Source organism: Syngnathus acus, chromosome 15, assembly GCF_901709675.1.
Source record: "Syngnathus acus chromosome 15, fSynAcu1.2, whole genome shotgun sequence".
NCBI classification, from domain to species: Eukaryota; Metazoa; Chordata; class Actinopteri; order Syngnathiformes; family Syngnathidae; genus Syngnathus; species Syngnathus acus.
The window spans coordinates 8,077,710-8,094,282 of record NC_051100.1 but is presented as its reverse complement, the minus strand read 5'-3'; the positions used below and the strand labels follow the sequence as shown (position 1 = coordinate 8,094,282).

General features: G+C 41.6%; 1 protein-coding gene across 12 annotated transcripts in view; it reads right to left on the bottom strand.

Annotated features, from left to right (window-relative positions):
* Positions 1 to 16,573, bottom strand: part of tacc2 (transforming, acidic coiled-coil containing protein 2) — a 32,861-nt gene that overhangs the window by 11,181 nt on the left and 5,107 nt on the right. For 10 of the 12 annotated variants that reach the window (XM_037271523.1, XM_037271514.1, XM_037271516.1 and 7 more), the window contains 5 exons: positions 15,423 to 15,613; positions 14,938 to 15,042; positions 9,110 to 14,155; positions 8,059 to 8,463; positions 5,354 to 5,599 (listed from right to left, as the gene is read on the bottom strand). In XM_037271523.1, coding sequence (XP_037127418.1) covers positions 5,354 to 5,599; positions 8,059 to 8,463; positions 9,110 to 14,155; positions 14,938 to 15,042; positions 15,423 to 15,613 — 5,993 coding nt within the window. The remainder of the gene's footprint in view (positions 1 to 5,353; positions 5,600 to 8,058; positions 8,464 to 9,109; positions 14,156 to 14,937; positions 15,043 to 15,422; positions 15,614 to 16,573) is intronic. The other 2 variants (XM_037271525.1, XM_037271522.1) reach the window with 2 other exon arrangements.

Below are 16,573 nucleotides of genomic sequence, written 5' to 3'. Positions count from 1 at the left end.
ATTTTCAACATTCGGCTCTCCTCTTTCTGATCAGCCCTTTCACATTGCTGAGTCAGTAAGCATCATCCATGGATTCTTCCCATCTGAATGAGACTTGTCTGCAGACCGCTTGCGCTCTCCTCTCTCCCTTTTCTCAGCCTTCCGCTCTTCATCGACTTTCCGCCCTCCCTGCACGTCATTCTCTTCCATCGCTTTACTAAATCTAGAATTAATTTGTATGACATTTAAAATGTGACACTGACACAATGCACCCTTTGTCTTTGAAATGAGTCTCAAATGGACAATAACAATTGAGATGGGGAAATAAAGCAGGAACTTCAAGTCGAGAAGAGATTTAATATACCGCAGTCGTGAGAAAATGAGAAAAACGTTTGTTATGATAATTTGTTCAGCATGTCCAGAGTAGAGTAATTGAAAACATAAAATGGAGTTCCAATGTCAAATATATGAAAATATGAAGAAAGGCAAGACAATGTTAAAGCGAGCACAGATAGAGCATAGCAAATCACTAAATGACCTGAGTCGAGATTTGTACCTGTAACATTTTGATTGTGAGGAAACTTTTATTCCGAAAAAGTGACATTCATATGATACCTCATTTCAATGCTGAATTTGTCTCCTTCGAGACAGCTTATTTTCACTGCGACCGCACAATCAAGGTTGCCATGGTAACTGGAGTTGCCACCATATGTTTCCTGATGGTGGAGGGGAAAATTGTCTGGCTGCACATGCACGTATCGGAGAGCAGCCGAACTAACAAGGACCCGTAAAGTATATCAAACCAAGTCCAATTTATATTTCATTCTACGTGATGTGACTCTTAACTCATCTGATATTGAGCGTTATGATGCAATATATATGTGTGCAAAATCTGCACACAGGAAAGGCATCACGTGGGAGAATGTTGCGTCAGGGACAAATCTAAACAAACAGAGCACGAGCCGATGTTGAGAGCGGAGACAGTCTGCCTGCCTAGAGACAGACCCTTTGTGTCTGAAGACGCTCTGCAGCTCCCGGCCAAATCCATAGTGCTTGGAATTACACCTGAGAATCTAATGAATATTTCATCTGCCTCAAGAAAAAAAGCACTGACAAGAGGATGGAGGAGGAACGCTGCTCTTCACACTCAATGACTAATCCCTCAAAAATATGTCGGTCCTGATGGTCAATATCGTCATCCCATTTCACTGCTGTTCTTTCAATCTTTATTGGCTCACTTTTTCCCTGTGCCCTAATTTACATGTTGTACTCATCAATTCCTCCCATCATTTTGAATGTATATATTAAACAAATATGTAAAATAAGCATTATGTAAAATAGATATAATTAAGATTATAACATATCTGAAGCACTTTGTAAGAAATAAAATAAAAAAACACAACTATCCAGCAATAAAACAGACAATGCATGTAGTATATGAATGACTTGGTCTCTGACCAATTTACAAATTATTTGTGGTTCTTGAGCGCAAATCTTTCCCCACTGAAGTATTAGGGGGTGTCTGGAAATTGAGACATGTGCACTACAGTAAATTTAATCTGTCATAGGATCTGTATCCTATATTTCAAATTCCATATTTTTATATATTGATTTAATCATGTCCCTTCAATGGTACTTACACTCTGAATTAATGTCAACAAACCAACAGAGGGAGCTATTGTATGTTATGACCCTCTTCAATAGTGCTTAAAAAAGTGGTGATGATAAAGATGGCAATAATGATGATGTCATGGGAACTGTACTTCCTGTGAAGCAGCTATTTTGGGTTTTCAAGAAACCGCTTAAATTGTTTGGTATTAAGTGTCATTTGATGATGGGGGAACATCATAAGGTGTTAACAATGATTGAGACAAGAGCTCGAATCAGTTGCAATTGCAAGAAAAATTAACCATTTTCCCAGCTAGGAAGAAAACAACCAAATCCTGAATGCATGTCAAAACAATTGAGTTCCCATTCTAAGAATGAGGTAATCCCACCCATCCTAATCTGACATATTGAGAGCAGACAGATGGCACATTAAAAACCACAGTGTCTCATGAGCAGCAAGGAGAAAGATTACCAGGGCGATAATGAGATCAGATTCAAGGTACCAGAAGACAATTCCCAACATCCATCAAAGTGACTCACATTTTTACTTCACCACAACACATAATAACCTCATTGACTGCATGCTTCCTTCAGGGTTATAACAGTGAGCACATTAAATACTCACACAACTATCCAGCAATATGAAGCAAATTCATGTTTTCAGTCCATAGTCAGCAAAAGCTTTTCTTGCAATAAATCATTCATCCCTACATTATAAATGACACCTTCCCCCATCTTGCAGCCTTGCTCCCAAGTGCAGAACTGTCCAAGCTATAAATAAAACTAAGTGGAACGTTCTTGCCCTGTCTCTAACTCTCTCATCCAGCCGTATTGCTGCACACTCTGCTCCAGTTCAACATTGGCGACAATAGGAGCAGCGCAAAACATCAGCCTGCCTCCATCTGGCTTCCATAGCCCAAATATATATATAAATGATTCACATGTGCACGAGACTGCGCATGTGCGCTGATCCTTTTACGACATCACAAAACCAAATGACAACAAAGGCTGCTACGCACAGCCTAACATCAATGCAGAGGATGGTGATTTTTAAGTAAAATAAATAAACAGCCCTGGATTTGAAGAAGCTGGAGACTCACATGTGTTCTTGAGTCGGACAGAAGGTTTGTCCTTTATCCATGGATTCGTTGGCTCCCATTGTCAGCTACCTTCGCTCCCCCCACCTGCGCCTGCACTTCAGCCGCTGTCCACATCCACCTGCTCCCTCAAAAAGTCCCTCTTCCGTTTGCGCTGATCCTTGCAGCAAGCAGAAGCGAGCGCCAGCACTGCAGAGAATGACCTCGTCCAGCTCCTCGCATCAAATCACCGGATGATTAAATGCTCGTCAATTTATGCATAGCGTCTCTCAGCCTCAGCTCCCGCACAACGAGGACATGATTCTTTTCATTTGTAAACTGATGCTGAAGAATGAAAGTACAAGGATAGACTAATCCAAAAACGATAACAATCCAAATGGCAATCCAGCTTTCTTGTTGTAATGCATGTGCGATACCTCTATTTGAGCTGTGATGCTGCACACATTGCCTCCTCCCCCTTCCTTTCCCTTTGACGCCCCTCACAGAAGCAGCAGACGCCTGCGCCTTTAAAAAGACAAGCAGCCTATTTTTCTAGACAACTAACAGCCATCCAGGGGGGGGAATCAAACAATAGAAGCCCCTAAAAGAGACACAGTTGCTTCCTTTTAAAGCATCCTTGAGAAATGATGCCTCATGCTTTTTTGCCTTTCTTCCACACACTCATGTATCATCCAGAATCTGTATGGAAAAATACTTTAAGCATCTATTTCCCACAGTTACTGATATATCTGGAGTAAACAAAGGGCTCAGACACAATGCAAGTGATTTGATTTGAGTCTAGTCCACTTCCGCAGCCCAGTAATTCTATACCAGTAGGCACATAAATCCAAATCTATTATTTCAGCAGACCTCAAGTTGTGCCACTCAGAATTCAGATAAAAATCCATCCATCCGTTTTTTATTGACTTATCCTCACTCAATTGGCTAACCCTGAACTCGTCACAAAGCACATATAGACAAAGAGAATTTAGTTTCAAAATTCAAAAAAAATGTGAATGAGAGGCTTAATTACATTTAGATTTTCTAAATATTCCTGTGTGCTGCTCTAAGGATATGATAGGCCAGTAATGTGCTTCAACTTATTTTAAGACATCTGCTATACAACAAGTCACTTGGGATGAAATAAGAGCAGAAACAAGGTTCAGAAAGTTCCTATTGATTGTCCAAGGAGCAATGGGAACAAGGGGGCTCTGAAATTTAAGGAGGGTGAGTCAGTTGTGCATTCATGACAAGATGTGAAGGAACTGCCTGCAGCACTTGAAAATATGAATGATGATATATTGACTGAAAAATGGAAACTCTTCAGTTCCACTACACAGCATGCAACATAGCAGCAGGTTTTGTTTTTTTGCTTGAGGGGAGGTGGGGGGTGGCTTGCATGTAGACCATCCATGGATGTTCAGGGAATATGAACATGATTCTCCTCTCAAAAGGGCCTAATGGTCGATTTTCAACAGCCAGAGGGAACAAGAGAAAATGCCACCCCCTCACACCAGCCCACATGCTAAGTATTGATTGGCACAGCCAGTTTCATGTTCAAAGCATGCAACAAAAAAGCATTTACTTGTGTGATGTGCTATTCATGAATGAGCTTTTTTTTTTTCCGAGTCTCACTTTAACCTCATATACAAACCAGAGAAAGCCATCAAATATTCAACGCACTTTGGAAGTAAAAAATAAAGCAGTGACAGCTTCTTCTGAAAAATTTATAACATGTGAAATCAAGGTCACTACGAGCAGCATTAAAAAGACCCTTGCCACATGGGATTGTAATGAAAAGGCTTCTAAACAAATAGCGAAGACGTTTACATTTGGTCTAAGGCTAAATAAAGTAAATATAACCACATAGACTTAATCTATTTGTGAGAAAATGTGTATAAAATTAGTGTGTAAATCCAAAGTTAATAATAAACTTACAAATTGATAATAATATGTATGTACTATGTTAAGTGATTGCATTGTATAGTACGGTATAGTATGAGTGTCACAAGAGTGGAGAGAGTCCATCTGGTGGAGGTAAAAAAAACACTGCACTGTATCGTGCAGGAAGATATGAGAGTGCTAAAAGGAGTACAGAGCACTATTTGTGTTGCAGGTTAAAAGCTTTGAGCTCCTAAATTGAAATTGTGCATTTGTGAGATTGTTGATGTGTGTTTGCAAGTACTAACCCAACAAACAATATTTTAGGATATGGTATATTTAGCATATTTATCAGATCCTACTATGTGATAGTTATAATTTCAGATAAAAATCTTAATTGTGCAAGAAATAAGTACATAAGCTTGTTGGAATGAAGACCATCAAGGATCTTATCAAGTGAAAAAATAATAATTTCATTAAAAAAAAAAAATTGTTATTGCAAATCAACACCATCTTTTTAAACTGTATTTTTACTGGTTGATGATGTATAATATTGTTGGTGTTTTTCTTTTCTTTTCAAGAATTAACACTTTTAAAGCAGATTTGATTTCTCCTGATCAGCGGATCAGCTGGCTAATTTTCATCAAGCAGGCTAAAAGGACTAGTGTCACACTTGGGCACGACTACCATCTGATCTGAAAGCACACTTGGAAAAAAAAAAAACAGCTTAACCCACATTTACCAACACAAACAAACAAATTTGTAACTCTCATACGAAGCAAAAGAACAATTTCAGGAAATAATTATACCTTAGAAGAAGGTGGCAAGGTGCAGAGGTTGGGTAGGGGTCATCACTCCGATGACTGGATGGCACAGAAGGGGAGGCAGGAGCTGGAGGAAGAAGAGATTGGAGGGGAGATGCAAGTGGCGTCTTCTCTGGTGAAGGGGACGCAGGCGGAGGAGTGGGGCGCTCAGGAAGGGGAGTGGATGGGAGGTGTCGGGGTGAACTTATGGGGAAGAGAGCGCTCCTCTCTGAGTGCTCAGTGAGGGGAGATCTGTGGGAGGTGGAACACAGAACATCACCAGAAGTAATACAGACTTACCTCACGATACCTCAGTATTGACTTGAAGAATGACAAGCTTGCTCAAACTATCCCAAATATGGCTTTGAATTACAATTGCATGCAGTTGAAGATCCTTCTCCGCCTGACATGTTAGTTAGTGTGCGCTTGGTCGTAATTGGCCACCTGGAGGAATGGATTTGGCACTGGTCCAGGTTCATCTTATCAGGGTTGCCAGGCTCTAATCTGACGGGCAATGCGATGGACAACCGTGCAGCTGTTACCACTTGGGACAGGCCTGCTGCTTAGCTCTAAAAATATTCCAGGGAGTCTGCAGAACTAAAGCATGTTTCGGGTAATGGAGCAGGCAAGCATCCCAGTGATATTTGGCCCCAATCATTCAATAAAATTTCAATTGAACTTTTAAGAAGTTCTGGATTTGTGTTTAACTACAACAAAGTGAGTGGCAACTTTCTGCAATCCGCAGAGTGTGCTCTGACAAGAACAGGGTTTTAAATGTTTCGGATTGAAGAAATAGACATACTGGTTCATCCTACACATTTGGAGCTTTAAATATTGTCATTGTCAAATGATGAATGAGAAAAATCCTACAACTCTTCAATGTAATTTGTCTAAATCCTTTAAATGCCAAAGTCTTTTGTGCATGCTAGGAATAGACAAAACCAAGTCACAACATGGTGTCATATAATCTGCTTGTGGCTCCAAAGGCAGGCACAAGAATGCAAGTTAAACTGGACATTGATTCTTTTTAGTGTATAAATATCAGCTGACATGGTGACATAAACAGCGGGCCCGTCTCTACTTTGACCCAGAGGAAATTCCATATAAGCGTCACAAAAGAGAGCAACATGTGCTCCTTCTCAGTGTAAAACATAGTTGAACTTTTACTAACACCTGGAGACAGCCTGGCTGTCAGAACACGTTTAGTTATGCGGATTGCTGGGAAACAAATATGAGGAAAAAAAAAAACACATTTCTTAACTTAATGGTCATAACGTAAACAAATGTATCAAATTTATCACCAGGCCTAAAACCTTAGAATTAAATCACTTGCGTGTGATTATCTACTTTACTTGTGCCATTGGAGCCATATGCACTTACAGTTACCATGGCAACCAATCTATTTACAGTTCATTGCAGCATTAGCTCAATCGTGTGTCAAATCAAATCACGTGAGGAAGGTGAAACGTGTAAATGTGTGAGTCAACTCTTTATCGCCTCATCTTTCTACTTGATCCTCCCCTTTACCTAGTTAGCTACCTATCCACCATATGTTATGTCCACCTGGAGTTACTTAACCACGTACACAGACACACAAAAGGGCAGTTACTTTAAAACCAACTCACCCATATTTCTGCCTTGGATATAGACGAATATTAAAGCAAATTAAATGGATGGGAAAAAGCTTCTGTCCGGTTCCAGACCACTTGACAGCGTCCCTTCTCGTCACTGGCTCAATCTAAGCGCCGAGTCACTCATGCATGCTCGGCACACAGCACATGCTGCTCAAGTGTTTGTCCTGAACTCTGGCTTTTGTTCAACTGTCTGCTGTGTGCAAATGACTTCAGAGGGCCCAAGTGCAAGAGGGCAGGCTGGGGCTGGACAGAAACGGAAGGGAGGGAGGGGACGTGCCTGCATGCTTGGGGCGGGGAAAACACGCACACACAGGCGCCGCAGATTTTGTGCTCTATTCTCTGCAATGTTAAATAGAATATTTGGTAGCTTCAAAATTGCTGTGACTGGAACACTAATTTTATCATCTAAAAAATTAATAATAACTAAATATGAGGACTGGTGGGCCAATAAAACAAACATTAAACCAAATATGCCAGCCTACCTCAGTTTGGGGTCAATTATAAGATCTGATTGAACAACTGTGAAATGATTTGAGGACCTCTGCAATGCTTCTCCATTTAAGTCCGGCTGATGGCGGTAATGCCCATGTCATTCTGTTGACAACTGTCAAACAAATTACTCAGACCAAATATTTGTGGCCAGCAGCGGGGACAAGGTATGTGCTTTGACTGACAGGCAACAAAGGCTCTTCTGGAATGTCAGACGGCTGCTGTAGCAGCATTGATGGGAGAGTCACTTTGAAAAGCTCATGAAAAGAAAGTCATGTGACTGATGGACACATTATCCTGATTATTACCATTATTCAATCTGAGCTGGAGCCAGCCAACATAATACAATGTGAATGACAATCTTCAATCATCATTTCAGACAACAAATATTAGTCAACTCGTGAGACAGCCCAATAACAGAATAATAGATGAAAAGCAGCATATAACAATTGGCAAAGAAGAAAAACTAAAATCAAGCCCTAAGGATCACAATGATGATCATTTAAATGGCTTCTTGGACGTGAATTACATACATGTGACTTTCCATCCATTTTCAGAGTGTAAAGGTTTGGATGCTCTGATACTTACCCAATTTTTTGCAGCACCCAAGCAGGATCGACTATTTCCGTGCTTTCCTCGGCTGGGTTTTCAGGGTTGTCCTCTGGAGGTTCACCGTTTGGTGTTATTTTCTGACTTTGTTCCGAAGATCCCTTCTCCACCGTGTTCTCGTTGAGTTCCGCAAGCTCATGTGGTGAAATTGCTCTACTACTTGTCGGGTACTCTTCTAAGTGCTCCTCTTCTTTCTGGACAATTTCTGCTGCCTCCCGCTTCAGCTCGTGGACCTCGTCCAGATGCTGCGCAAGATCCACTTCAGGATGTAGCGTTGTGATGTCTGTTTGCTCCTGAGATGTTAGCTCTGACCCCAGAGGAGCAGCTCCCTCTTCAGTAGGAGTGAGAAACTCTTGTTGGGGAGACTCCAGAGATGGAAGGGGTCTGGGGGAAGAAAACAAAAATGAGGAGAAAACAATTTAATTTTACACATATGCATGAGGAACGACTGCCAAATGACAAATATGTTGTCTGAGTTGTCTGTTTGTTTGTCTTGCTGGTGCTTTAAATGTGTGTGTAGTATTGTGTCAAATTGTGCATGCTGTGTGAAAGAGGAGGAAAAGTCCCATTCTACTCGAGGAGATGTCGCAGCTGATGTCATCCTTTTACTATAAAGGGCCGCTTTACTTCCATTAGGCCCCGACATCTGACCTCAGCTCCGGTCAACACAAAGTGTAGCTGTGTACTTACCTCCTCATTCATATTCATTGGAAGCCTGTTTTCTTCAATAAAACTCTACACACGTGTTTAACGTGTTGTGCAGCTACACAAGACTGCAAAACACATTTTAAGCAACAAATAGGTCTGAAGACATTTATTTTATATTGTGCAGAAATCATTAGGTGTGCTTCATTTTGTGTTGGATTGTTTTTTCCAGGGGGGTTAAGTTAAGTAATGAGAAGAAAAAAAACACCAAAAAATCAAATCGTTAATAATAATTACAAAATTTCTGTTCACTTATCGCCAAAAGATAATGCATCTCCCTTGCAGAATATAAACATATTTCAACTCCGCATGCCCTTTCGTTTACCTTGTAATTTCTGTGCTCTCTTGTTCAGTCTGAGGATTGGAAGCAGCTTGTCTGAGAGCTGTTATCCAGTTTGTGTCTGGTTCTTGTGTCGTGAGTCCAACAGAATTGTTTGTCACATGGGAGGCCACTGTGTCTGTAGACGCGTGTGAAAAGGCAGGAGGGTGCACCACATCATCAGCCGGTGGAGTGGGCAGGCAGATGTGACTGGGAAATTCCTCAGTTTGGGAGAGCACTGCCTGAGAGAGGATTGTATCGCTCTGTAATGAAAAACTGGGTGTGTCTGTGGCAACGATGGCTTGTGGATTGCTCCTCGTGTCATTGTCTTTTTCCGCTGTTCTCAAAAGCTCAGCAAATGACGGGTCTTCATCTTGAGGAACCACAAGTCCATTCTCCTTAGTCGCTTTATTGTCTAGAACTTGAACCTCACATGTTGCCTTCTCTGGGAAATGTGCATTTTCTTCATCTAAAGCCTCATTGTTTCCCCCTGCAGTCTCCTCCACCACATGAGGTCCTTTTATGGGAGTTTGTGTTACTGAACCATTTTGTATGGCTGAACTTTGATTGGAGCATTGCGACTCAAGAGACTCATATATTGTATCCGGGATATTAGACTTCTCACTTTGACTCTGTTTTGTTTTCATAACACTGTGATCTGTTTCAACAGGATTGATTGTTTTTCCTTGTATCTTGGCATCTTTGTTATCACTCGGACTAACATCTGTGTCACATGCGTGACTATCTGGCCTTTCTTTTTCTGAAACGGATAATCCCGAGTCATCTAATAAAGATACGGCAGAAACAGCGTTGCTAGTAAAAGCCAAATGATTCCCTCGTCGCTCTCCAAATGAATCTGATTGGTCGCTTTCTGTCTTACCTGTACTATTCAGAAATTCATTGCCATGCATTGAATCTGTTCCTGAGGGAGAAACAATTCTTTCAACTCCTGAATTTATCTGTGATTCCTTCTTTTCAACTTTCTCTCCACCCACTTGTTTGGTGATACTGCTGTCTTCTCTAGGTAACTCACCCTGAACTTCTGATAGTTCAAAAGATCCACTGTCCCCTCCTGCTAGGTCTGCCACGACAGAAATGGACGTTGGAATCGGCTTAAGTTGGCTGTTAGTCCTTTCTCCCTCTTCAAATGTTTCCACGCAACCACCTGGCAATCCATCTGTGGAATAATTGGAGATGAAATCTTGCTGCGGTTGCTTCTGTTGCTGAGCCAAACGGTTCATTTCAGGATTTGAACTCAAATCTGTTGATGTGTCCCTGTTGGCCTTCAATGTTTCTGCTATCGTTTGATGCAAATACTGATCAGAATCATCATAAAGTTCATTTTGCATTTCTGCTTCCAAATTGTTCACAATATTTGGTTCAGTATTATGGATGTGAGATTTGCATTCCAGGTCTCCAGTTCCTTCTTGAGTGTCTTTATCCAACTCTTGATTCTGTTGTGTTGTCACATTTCCTATTTGCAGTTCATCACAGCCTTCTGTTTCCTTTCGATTGTCATCGAGTGACGCAGACGTTTTTTCATCCATGTTCTTTTTCTCCTTGACTTGGCAGGGTTGAGTCTTCTCGCACTTCCCACTGGTCTTGTTAGAGCTGAGTGGGCAGATGTCATTTATGAGGTCAAGTGTTGCTTTTGTAATTCTATTACTTGAGTCATCATTTGCCACTACACACTCTGGTTGTTTTTCCTCTTGCAAAGGTGTCATTTTGTAATCTTCCTGTATCATTTTCGATCCTTCGTGTTCCTGATCATCTTCTAAAGACATACATGTCTTAGTACTGTCATATTCAGCGGTAGCATTATCAATTCCTTCAGACGGAGAGACTTCAAACTCATCAACAACGTCCAAGTCACTTGACAAAAGGCCTTGGGGTTGCAGTATTGACATGGAATTACTGGGACATTGATCGCGAACAGGAATCGACTGCCCAGTGGCTATCATCTCTGAAACTACTGGTTCAACCTTTATTGGGTCAGCAGGAGCCACAGACTTTGAGTCTTTCCTACATTTGTTCGGCTCTGTGCTAACTAGTGCGTGAGAGGGCGGTTGATCAAACTCAGCAGGAGGCTCACCACTGAGGTCTCTGTATTTTGTCTGAGGAGAGACTGAGCGAGTCAACATTGCAGTTTCAGTATTAGAAATGTTATCAAGATCGATGGAAAGCTCGGGAGACTCCGTGAAGACATCTCCTATTGACTTAAACGCAGTATTATTGACAGAATTTGAACTTTCTCTTTCTTCGACCACAATGGCATCATTTTTTATCTCCTCTGTGATGTCACACTTAATTGGTTCCTTGCTGTCCTTTTTTATCTCAAGTGGGTTTATATCTTTTGGGGTTAACGTCAGATCCGTTTTTTCATCTGGTTGTTCACTGGTTGACTTTTCTCTTTGCTCCTCATTTGTTGATTTATTAACTTCATTCTTGGTGAGATCTATAGGCACTTCAGCGCTTTTTGCTGGTTCGGAAGCAGCACCTGCAGGAAGTATGGCTTTATCGAGAGAGTCACAATGTTCTGCACAATCAAGATTTTCCTCAGTTGGCCTTTTTCTGTCTTCAACTGATGGCTTGTTCTCCGTATTCTTGGATCTATCTTGTGGATCCAAAAGAACGTCATTCTTGGACATTGGTGTGGCTTCATCCTTGGTAAAAGTGACATCACAGCTGGTTTCTGGCTTCTCTAAGCTCAGGAAGTCTGGATAAATATAGCTGGCCTCAACAACTGGATGGTACAAACTCTCATGTACCGTCAACGGAGGCAAAGACGCACATTTCAAAGCCGGCGTTGCCATGTTCGTCACCTCTATAGTGACACTCCGATCTTCTTTCACACTGTCCACAAAGCGAACTCTGTTGCTGCCTCCAATTTTGTCACGAGTAGACTTACCCACACTACCAGATGGGTTCTCTTGAATCTCAACTTCTTTCTCTGTAGGCGTGGATTCGGGTGTGCTTCTTTCAAGTCGAACCTGTTGATCGTTGCTGGTAGAAGTGAGTGAGGTCTCTGTGATGGCCGACGCCTCACAAGTTGTTCCTGAACAAGGTAGCTCCTCAGAATTCAAATTGTGCTGGCTGCTGGCTCCATTTTCTGTCTTGCTTTGTTGGTTAGAAAGTGGCAAAGGTGAAAATGCTGCAGTGAGCTCCTCCTTCGTGCACAGGCTGTCTGTGCCGGTAATGTCCGTCTCACCGCTGCTCGGTGACTTCACACATGACACTGCAACATCATTGGGTGGACACGGCTTTTTCTCAGCTTCTCTAGCAGCCCCCTCTGGAAGGCTGAATAAACTGCACACAGCCACTCCTGCTCCCTCCGGTCCTGCAGCGCTATCATTCAGATGATCAGCACTAGCAACTATCCCATGGGGAAGATGAATAAAATTGCCTTCTAACCCGAGTGGCTCCTTTTCTCCGTCGCCCTCTTCTGCTGGAGATATCGCTGCCTCTGTCTCCATCTGTCCTTTTGAGCAACTCTCAGTCGAAGTGTGTGGCATTTTGCTGCTGCTGCTGCTGCTTTCCTCACTAGCAGGGAAACTAAGTGAGCAACAGACAGATGAAAGCTGAACACTATTATCCAAGAGTACCTTAATTTCTTCGTTTCCCTCGGGGTGTCTTTCTGCTTCTGCTTTCCCAATGCCTGCGATAGCTTTTGTAGCTACTCCCTCCCATGAATCACAGCTCACGCTTTCTCCCTCACTTTTTATCACTTCTCGCATCGTGGGTGTTGTTAGTGGCAACGCAGCAGCCTCCACTAAGGCATCTTCAATGGCTCTCTCCACGCAACGCTCTCCCACATAAGCTTGAATGTGGCAAGATGAGCTCTCCGTTTTCTGTATCTGTGCTTCAGTGCAAACGATATCCTCACGTGATTGATTTTCTGAAGCCTTATCAGCGCTAGCTTGGACGAGCTTATCAATGACACTCCCGACTTTATGTTGTGCGCTCTGTGGAATATTGCCAGTGTTGTTCTTTTTGTCACACTGCGCATCCATTACATTTATGTTGTCAGATTGATTAGCATGTGAAAGAACAGAATTGGATGCAGAACCGGCCAAGTCAATAAAATGACCCTGTTGGCTATGAGTAGATGACTGGGAGGGGCTTGGTGTTCCCTTGCGACAAAAGCCATCATGAGGCTGTGATCCAAACATCATAGTCTCTTTGCATGGCACTGAAGATGCAATTGGTTCAGATTGACAGTGATTCCCTGTATTTATAAGTGGAACAGCCTCTAATCCCTTCCCGGCTTGTCCTGGCGTCCTATCCTCCACTTCAGTCCTTTTCTTTTTCTTGTGCTTCTTTTTGTCTTTCTTTTTCATCCTTTTATTGTGTGCAGGATCATCCAGTGCATTGCTTGAACAAATCATTTGTGTGTCATCATCAGCATGACTGGGATTGTCTGATCTTGCGTGCTTGGTCTGCAATTCCTCCAATACATTTTTGTCCAAGTTACTTGGATTTAAAGTACATGTAGGAATCTGTTTTGCAGTATTTATTTGGACACACTCTTCATTTCTATCTATGTCTTCCTCCACAATGTTGCTATTAAAATCCTTTGTGTTAACATCTCCAGTGAGTCTGTGACAATCATCATATTCTTTTGTTGCCTCTTCTGGTTCAGGGTTTTCTATTCCAAGTATGTAGTCCCTGAAACTAAACATAACTGTATCCATCTGGCTGTTCCCTGTCTCACTGTTTCCATGTGGATTTCTGTTTATGAGCTCGCTGTTACTATGTCCAGACTGGTCTGCAACTTGAGGCAGTGATGATGACTCAGCACACATTGTAATCGTTGCTTGTCCAGTTTTCCTATCCCCTTCTTCAACTTTTTCATGCTTGGTGCTGATGGGCTCTTTGAGATGAGAACCGCTCAGTGAGGCCATTTGTTCCTCACATTCCTGAAAGGCTTCCAGAAGCTCCTGGTCGAGAAGCGCACATGAAGGAGGGGTCAAGTGTTGGCCATCTGGGTGAGGTGTGGCAATGGGTTCAGGTGACGGTGGGGCATCTGCGAGGGGTGGGTCGTCGCCATTAGGCCTGAGACGAACGAGGGTAGGGTGACATAGTTAAGAGTGTGGACTTTCAGACACGCAGCTGCTCATTCCATGATGCCACACAACTCCGTTTGTGGTTGACAAGTCTCAAGCATTGCACTCACACGTGCACGCACAATGCAACATTAGTGCCTATCACCAGCTGTTTCAAAACAGTTGGTTGCCAATAAATAACAGCACTTAATTCTAGATATGAAAAAATTGATATTTAAATGTTACAGGGTAAAAATGACTAAGGGTGCACAAATCAATCACTGATGAACGCAATGACACTGCAAAACAAAACACTAAGCTGAATAATACAACAGTTAGACCACAGCGGAACCCGGTTAAGCCATTCTACACAATGTTGTGGGATCATCTGAATCTCTGTGATTTGGCAGAGATCCATTTGACAAATAAGGTACCTTTATCTTTATCATGACCATAATGAATAAACTCACTGTAAGCAACATTAGGTACATTCACACAATTAAAAAAATTGTTTTATCAAATATTCAGACCTTATATCCATAATAATCTTTTTCTTTATTGACACCAATTAATTTAACAGTGATTGTTGTTATGATGGTACGGCTACTTCTTTTCGTTCAAATTAATATTAATTCACCACAAGCATCAAGGAGACACATTGTCAGTTTGCTTTGACGGAACAAATGCCATACAGCAAAGACTATTATATCCAAGCATAAACATAACATTGCATTGTTATCTTGCAACACTCCATGCACTCTGATTCTATTATTCATCACCCAAGTCCAATACCTGCTATCTAGAACTACCAGAGGACTGACTTCCATGTGATGTTGCAAGCCAGCCAGCAGGGGGTTCACCTGCTCATATGCAGTTCCTGCTTTGCTAGTCTGAAGCCTGTCAACACAAGCCCGGGACATGCGCTCATACACGTTCATACAGAGGGGAAAAGAAAGAAAGGCCTTGTGACCTTTACTTGATATGAGGTACAGATCTGCACCCACATATAAATTATATAGCGGAGGAAGTTTTCATTTTATAGGATTGTTACTTGCATTTATGTATGGTTATGCAAATCAGGAGAGCTGGTGTGAGTCATTTGTTTAGATGATACAGAATGTGTATGAGTGCTGATGTCATTTTACCATAATTATCCAAATTTAGAAAACAGGCCCAAATATGTTACAAAAGGGTTTTTTTTCTAATAAACTTTTACAGTGTAAATGTGATCATGAAAGTGTAACCTGCATAAACATTATTTTCCATCTTGCACTCACCCGAGTGAGGACTCCCAAATGTTCAGGTCACTGCTAAAATCTAGACTGGGCAGCAGGTCATGGGGAAACTCCAGTTCCTCTTGGTCCTCCGGGGCTTCTGCCGTATCTCCGCTCTCTTCCAAACCGGTGATGACCGGAACATCTAGGAGCTTTGGCTGGGGCAGCACATCAGTATTCTTTTGCGTTTCAGGCTGTAAGGGAGAAAAATGGACTAATGAAGAGCTACGAATACAGGTACCCCACATAAGACAGCATTCCTCGGGGTTTGGTTGATTTAATACTCACAAATTCACCTATTGACATTTTTTTGTGTGGAAACTATCTCTAGCTATTCACAGAAAAACTGTGGAAATGCATTTTTCATGCATTTACCGAAATGTTCTAAGACACTGCTAAGTTGCTCTAATTTGAAGAAATAAATTCGTTAATAAATAATATAAGGGCTTAGAGTATCACCATCATAAAAGAGTGATACTCATTTTAAATCGTGTTTGATGTGTATGGTTTCACTTGAACAAGGCAACCAAATATTATGTCACCTTTTGTGGTTATATGTAAAGCAATACACCTGAAAAACTATGTTCTGGCCCCCCCCCCCCCTACAGGTGCAGGGTGTTTTTTTTTTTTTTAACCCACCGCATGTTAATACAAAGTGACAGGTACAGTAAATGTACATTTGGTGACGTGCTGGCTGAACTAAATATGGTTCAATTCTTTCAGTAACCATTCCCTTGAAGTTTAAGAGAAATAAGGACAAAATAATAGAAGCAAGGTTGTTAAAATTGATGATAAGGCTAAAACGTCATCATGTCCTGAGAATCTTTTTGACCACTAAAGTCTAAATAATGACAGAAGTGTTACTCTGCTCTATAAATGGACCATCCCTGTTTACATATGTGCCAAATCCCTTTAACGTGTTTGCATCTTGCAGAAAATGAACAAACACCTGCAGCAGCTTCAATGCAAACAAAGATGAGCAAATTACTCCACCCATGTGTTAGGAAACACAATAAAGCCTTGTGTGTATCGCCTGCAGAGATGCACAGCTAGTATTTACCAGTAACTGATAGCCCACTACACCTTCCCAGTTTGCTTTTATAAAAAAAAGAAAAAAAAGAAAAGCACCACACCTCTATTGAAGTCAACATGAC